Source organism: Falco cherrug, chromosome 1 (genome assembly GCF_023634085.1).
Source record: "Falco cherrug isolate bFalChe1 chromosome 1, bFalChe1.pri, whole genome shotgun sequence".
Classification (NCBI taxonomy): Eukaryota; Metazoa; Chordata; class Aves; order Falconiformes; family Falconidae; genus Falco; species Falco cherrug.
Window position 1 is genome coordinate 34,046,627 of NC_073697.1, and position 7,273 is coordinate 34,053,899.

At 37.9% G+C, this 7,273-nt stretch overlaps 1 protein-coding gene across 7 annotated transcripts in view; it reads left to right on the top strand.

Annotated features, from left to right (window-relative positions):
• KCNIP4 (potassium voltage-gated channel interacting protein 4) overlaps positions 1 to 7,273 on the top strand; it is a 429,973-nt gene that overhangs the window by 416,568 nt on the left and 6,132 nt on the right. For all 7 annotated transcript variants that reach the window (XM_055698845.1, XM_027799853.2, XM_005435271.4 and 4 more), the window contains 4 exons: positions 1,052 to 1,122; positions 5,093 to 5,200; positions 6,309 to 6,413; positions 6,743 to 6,805. In XM_055698845.1, coding sequence (XP_055554820.1) covers positions 1,052 to 1,122; positions 5,093 to 5,200; positions 6,309 to 6,413; positions 6,743 to 6,805 — 347 coding nt within the window. The remainder of the gene's footprint in view (positions 1 to 1,051; positions 1,123 to 5,092; positions 5,201 to 6,308; positions 6,414 to 6,742; positions 6,806 to 7,273) is intronic.

The window sequence follows — 7,273 nt, forward strand, 5'->3', positions numbered from 1 at the left end:
GCAGAAAGAGCAAAGCAATGAGTATGAAAAGTAAACAGTACTTCAGACTACATTAATTTGCATTATTTTTATGGAGGGAGAAGGCACTGAGGAAAGCTGACCTCACATCAACAGGGCAGTCTCTGGAGACGCTCCCTCTTTTCAGTGTATTACTCCTGGAGCAGGCTGTGCCTCTCAGAAGGCATTTGGTGGAAATGGAAAGATGAATCTTTACAAAAAGTTAGAGGCATGACAGATTCCTATTCGTGCTGTTGTGTGTTTCTGAAATGAGTCAATATGCACTGTTCAGTAGGCTGAGAAGGTGTACAAATAATTAGTGAAGGGGTCACTTGTTTAAGGTCATCTTTCAGAGACTTATTGACCACTTCAGCTACCCACAGCCAGTTTTTTTCAAGGTTTTTAAGCACCTAGCCCTCATAGGATGTACATGGGAATGGAATTAAGCAGCAAACCAGCTTTACAAATCTCCTTCTCTGGACAGATTTCTCTCCCACCTGTGGGTGAGCATATGACCCGAACACAGCAGCAGATTTCCAACAAGCTCAGCTTGTTGGGTAACAGGCTTGTCTTCAGAGTAAAAACAACACACCAGATGCACAGATGGTAGCATCTGCTTCCCTCATTTAAAGTGAACAAATTAACTCATTTTTTCTTTTTTAACATATGAGATAGATTCCTTATCACGGTCATTTAACTGATAAAGTAGCGTTCCCATTAACACAGGTTGTTTCATAGTACAATAACATGACTTCTTTGCTATTCATTCAGATATCAGTGATTAGAAGAAATAGGATTGGAAATCAATAAAGTTATTCTAGACCATAATTTTAGATTTTCTGTTCCTAACAATGTAGCTACCTACATGCTTGCACTTATAATTTATCCCTATTCCCCTGCCAAAAAAAAAAAAAAGTTTAAATTGAATTGAAAATTTAGTTTTGCTATCAAATTTTGGTATCAAAATATATCTTCGTATCAGTTTTTTTCATGGAATGAAAATAAATGAAATGAGAGGTGCTTACTATGGATTTTTTACTGTTTTAAATTATAGATTCCACAACTTATGCACATTTTCTGTTTAATGCATTTGACACTGATCATAATGGATCTGTAAGTTTTGAGGTAAGTGATGCTGTTACTTCTTTCTCTGTCATTCCTTGTAATTAAGTCCAGTTTGGTGGCTTTTATTATATGGCTCACATTATGAAAAATTTAGCTTATGTGACTCAAGTTTCAAGTTTTTCCAAGGTATTAACAGAAGTCATTATTATTATTTTGTAATTGTATATCCCAAAATGGTAACTCAGATTGTGCTGCTATGTAATATTTTTATAAATCTGCTCATTTAAAAGTTACCCCAATTCATACATAAGTTATATAAAATAATCCTTGTCTTCCTCCTCCTGCAAGGTGAGAAGGACTGTGAACTACAACTAATGTTACGGGGATGACTCAGCCAAAACAGGATTGCTCACACTATTAGTTTCAGGAGAAGGCTTTACAAAAAGAGGCTTTAAAGTGAATGTATTTAAAAGCACAAGGGCTTGAAATTCATTCTTCCTCCATTTAACTGCCCAGTCTGTTTTCAAAACAGTTTTCTGCCTCTCTGCTACGGCTGATGTCACCACCTGCAAAGGCTGATGTCATCAGTGCATGACATGGTAAAAAGGGCAACTCACTGCAATAGTTTAGATGAAAACAGGGTGTACAATATGAAATCGTGTGTCCTGCAGGACAAGGGCAGTGATTGTCAGCCTGTACTTGGCACTGGTGAGGCTGCACCTCGAACACTGTGTTCAGGTTTGGGCCTCTCACTACAAGAGGGACGTAGAGGTGCTGGAGCATGTCCAGAGAAGGATGACAAATCTGGTGAAGGATCTGGGGTGCAAGACTGATGAGGAGCAGCTGAGGTCTGGAGAGGAGGAGACTCAGGGGACCTTATCGCTTTCTAGAGCTACCTGAAAGCAGGTTGCAGGCAGGTGGGGGTCAGTCTGTTCTCCCAGATAACAAGTGACAGGACAAGAGAAAACAGCCTCAAGCTACACCGGGAGGTTTAGATTGGGTATGAGTAGAAAAAAATCTTTACTGAAAGGATGGTCAAGCATTGGAACAGGCTGCCCAGGGAGGTGGTAGAATCACCATCCCTGGAGGTGTTTAAAGAACATGTAGATGTGGTGCTTAGGGACATGGTTTAGTGATGGACTTTGCAGTCCTGGGTTAACAGTTGGACTTGGTGATCTAAAAGGGCTTTTCCAACCTAAATGGTTCTATGATTCTACTAAATAAAATATATTTCCTCTTAACAGCAGCTCCTCCTTAGTGATCTTTGTTTTACGGGCACCAGGGCTCCACCACTTCTGTGACAAACATTCATCACTTGATTCCTTTCCAAAATTCTGTGATCTAAGTCCAGAAATGGATTTAGGTGTCTGCCTACCCACTTCTGGCTTTGAACAAGACATAAAGGAACACATGATCAGATGGAATAATTTTAAGCTTTCCTATGGATTTGAGACAGCACACTATTAAGCTTGTTAATTAATTTATTAATGAACTAGTTCTCCCCAAAGATTTACTGAGGGATAAAGCAATCAGAAAGTCATCAACAACCTTGCTAGGAGATAATTAATCACTGCGGGGAAAAAACAAATACAAGTTAATCCCAGATCACAACCAGAAGCTCTATACAGCCGTAGTGCAGAACTGACATGTGGGCAGGCTGTGTGACTGAGCACACAGAAGCTCCAGTACCGCTGCAATGATGCTCCATTTTGCAACCTTTCAGCGAGACATCTCCCTTTCTTGCAGAATCAAAGTTAGGCACAGGAGACTTTGGCAGCTAATGGACAAATGGTCTTCACAGGTATCAGCATGCTCAGCAGGAAGCTAGCAGGTTAGAAATAGGAAGCTGTGGAAAGGAGTAAAGGCAAGTACCAAAGCACAGACTTCTGTGCTTCTAACTTCACCGTCACAGACTCAAGAGAGACCTGACCTAGACTTCTGCCTCAGCCCAGACCCCCTCCAGAGATTTAGGCTCCTTTGTGACCCTAGGTCAGAGGCACCTCTCCTTATCAGGTGCTCAGCTGAGCAGGACTGTCCCTCAGTGGACAGCGTTGGCATCCTTAGGGGATGTAAATGTCCAAGCGGTACTGTGAATCTTACTTCAAAAACAAATAGGCTCTAAAAGTAGAATTCCTCTCTCTCTCCAGAAATCAGATGTTTAAACCAGGAAGGAAAACACATCTCTGTACTCTAATACTGTAATGGGGCCTTGGGTTCATGCTTCATGCTAAATGGTGTGCTTGATTCATAAGTCACTGTATTGTTGGTAACAAGCATAAAGTCAGAAGCTCTCTGAGCTTAGCTGTTACCCTTAGCACTGTTGCTTTACTGTGGCATTCTGCACTGGATTACCAGTTTAACAGCTACCATAGCTATACGGCCTCTGACACGCACATTGCCTTCCACCATGCAGAACCTTTTTCTTTTTGAGGATCCAGCCCAAAATACCCTGTGTACTACTCTAAGAAAATAAAATTATTGGAGACCTTGGCAAAGGAGTTCAGGCAAAGCTACATCAAGAATGTAAAACAGTGCAGAAAAGATTTGAAGACAGGGTTCTAAATTAAAAAGGTTAATTGATAATGTAATCTGTCTAAGTCTGTTCTGAATTTTGTGAACATTTTCATACTTAATAGTACGCTGTTAAAGAGTTGCTTGCAGATTTAACCCTGTGACTCCCAATTAGTCATTGAGATGTAGACAAGTTGAGCAAAACTCTTTTAAGATTCATGCATCCAGGTATTTACGACAGACTAAGGAAACCCAGAGCATACCACTTGAATCATCAAAAAGACTGAAGCTGTCAAGAGAGCTGTCTGTGCCTACAAGACCATCTGAAGCCATGATATCTGCGTATGCTTCACTGTGTGTGTCATACATCAGACCTTTATAATTTACGTAACTTCATTGCAGTCTTTTCTATTGTTCCTGTTCTAAGGAAATGCATAAACTTTGCTGGTGCTGATAAGAAATTTTTCAGCTTTTATTTTCACTGCTTTAATGTTACTCTAAAACTTCCTATATGTATTTGCCAGTGATGTAGAAATGCACATTTAAATATAAGCTGTTGCCATATTCTCCTCAACCTATTATGGAGACAGTCTCACAGATTTTTGGGTTTACAGGCTTGTCAAATAGAAGAAGGTGGAGGAGATAGTTAGGAAAAAACCCACCATTGTTTAAAAGAAGTTAGCACACTAAGAAATAGAGAAGACAGGTGATGTCAAATCCCAGCTGATATTTTCTCCAATCTGGAAGATGCTCACTAAAAGCAAATGAGGTTTGTGCTGCCAGAAGAGTATTAATTATAAAACAAAAATATATAATAAATACTACATATAAATAATCTTGAATGTCTTCTGATTTATTTCTGTGGAATAGTTTTACAGCAATAGAGCATTGGTGGGTCACAAAAGCAGTCAGGTGGTACATGGACACACAGTAAATATTATTCACTATCATATTTCCAGTAAAAGTTTTAAGTAGCGAGGTGTACTGCAGCATACGTGGAGTTTCAGATGTGGACCGCAGCAGATTGATCTAAGAGGTCTGGGAACCACATATGCCACTTCCAACAAGGTATAGATTTAACAAGAATTTAATGGTCCTTAGTAGATAGTTTTCCCAACATTGGTCCCCTGTGCTCAGATTAATCTAGCTCGCACTTAAGCTTTTTTTTTTTGGACCATTAAACCCGGGCAATTGCTTTTCCCTGTTACGAAGTTCAACAGGAAGTGCTTAGGCAAGGCGTTTGAGAGGATAAATCCACCAACAGAAAATTATGGCTTATTTTATAGCAAATTACTCAATTTACTTATTAATTATGACTGTAGCAAACAGTGCCTAGATTGTTAACTATTTAAAAAAAAAAACCAGCAACCCTTAATACTTACTGTGAAGAAAAAAAAAAAATAGAAACAAAACATCTCTCCAGATTTCCATGCTTCTGACAAATGCATTATTCTGGATTTCTGAGTGTTTGTGAAAATCTGCTCAATTCCTAACTGACCAAGACTTTTTGTCTACTTAGGATTTTGTAATGGGTCTTTCAATTTTACTCCGAGGGACAGTACAGGAGAAACTGAACTGGGCTTTTAATTTGTATGATATAAATAAGGATGGATATATAACTAAAGAGGTAAGGTCTACTTTTACACTAATCACTGAAAGGTCATATGCCTAAGTCCTGCTTTCAAAGAAGAATGGCTTCATGTAAAATTAGACATATTAACAAATAAACATATCATATTAAACTAGACATGCTAACAATAAAGTAATTTTCTCATTTTAAAGGCAGATATAAAAATTGAAAACTTAAAATCTTCACAGAAATTGTAAAAGATCAGAATTCTTTAGGTTTGGCCTCAACTTATGTATGTGCACATACAGTCACTAGAATAAAGTAGTTTGGTAGGATAATTTGGACAAAAAGAATGAAGTATGTGAGCCGTATTTGTTGCTCATTTTATGAACTTAACTTCCAAAATTTTTTGCTTGAAAGAGGATTTATATAAAATGATTCCTACATCTTTTAATCTGCAAGGATTCAAACACACGCTTAAATTACAGTGGCACCAAATGAGTGCTTTCATAAAAAACATGGTTTTTCAAAACTGGGTCTTTATGTAAATATATATATATATTACCCTTATAATTTTACACTTTTAGAGAAACACTTCATGTTACTATAAAAGGATGTTCTATAGAATAATTTCTCAGCATACTGGTAGATGACTTGTTTTTATAATTATTCTTATAGTTTTCACGCTCTTAAAATTTGATATAAAAGGAGGACTCTTTGCATATGTGCAGATGTATGCGCGGGTGTTTCTGTTTTTGCTATGGAAAAAGCTGCAAGAATCTGATATGCTTTGGCAATCCACTTGCTATTTTGGAACTTCTTTTCCAGTTTAGAGTTATTCACAAGACCTCAGAAGATTCTTCCCACAATCCATCAACTTGCACATATTCTAAATCATTTAAAATCAGAATCATACACCTGCATCTATTCAACAAATGTATCTATGAAAGTGGAACTAACATGCTAGAATTTCTAGAAGCATGGTAGTTCCTTCTTGAAGCTGTTCAGTCATAGAATAACAGGCACAATCTCGTTCAGTCGTAAAGTAACAGGCACAATCTCAAAATTGTATTCTAAAATGTGAATCCTAAAAAATCATTTATGTGTTCTGAGTTAAAGCAGTGTCTACAATGCACCTACATTACACAGACTTTTTTCTTTTCAGGAAATGCTTGATATCATGAAAGCAATATATGATATGATGGGGAAATGCACCTATCCTGTTCTCAAGGAGGATGCACCTAGACAACATGTGGAAACATTTTTCCAGGTGAGTCAGGTAACACAGGCCCCAAAAAGACTTCTCTGTTAACAGGTATGGCAAGATTTTCATTGTGGTCACAATTTTACATATCCTCCCAATTTTGTAATCCTTTTTCTTCTCTGTGGTTCAATCCCAAGTTTCTCAGTTCTACTCATTACACCTTGCTTTTTCAACAATAAGCTCCTTAAGCTTATTCTAATACACTACTTGCAACATCTTTACAGCACTTTGGCCTCGTTCCTAGGCTGACATATAACTGAAGTTAATAATAAAATGCACTTGTTTTACACAAGATTTCAGGAGAATAAACATACATTTTTATTCTTTCTGAACAGAAAATGGACAAAAACAAAGATGGAGTAGTTACCATAGATGAATTCATTGAGAGCTGCCAGAAAGTAAGTACCCAGCGATAAGTACTGAACTTGTATCTGTCGGCTGATGCTATCAGCCCTGCACAGGTGTCTCTGGAATGACGATGATGGTAATACTAATACCAGAGACAGTATTTTCCTGAGGTAGAGTATGCATGTACACCATTGCACAAAACCACTAAACATTTAAATAAATTAGTGACCTGAATCTGTAGAAAGATGTTCTATACAAGCTGTCATTGCTTATTAGAGAACTGTGTCCACATCCCTTCTCTCTTTGACAGTGTTTTGTTTGCATTTGATGGGAAAGTTTCTTCACATTCAGATAAACATTTATTTATATCTTCTCCTCATGCTGGGGAACACATTGCTGTTGCAACGGGCATACAGTCACAGCAATAACAATCGTATTTCTTGAAAATGTATCATGTATAGGAGTGTTTCTGAAACAGGAGCCATGACCTGCTGCAGGCCTTACAAAGGGAGTGCAAG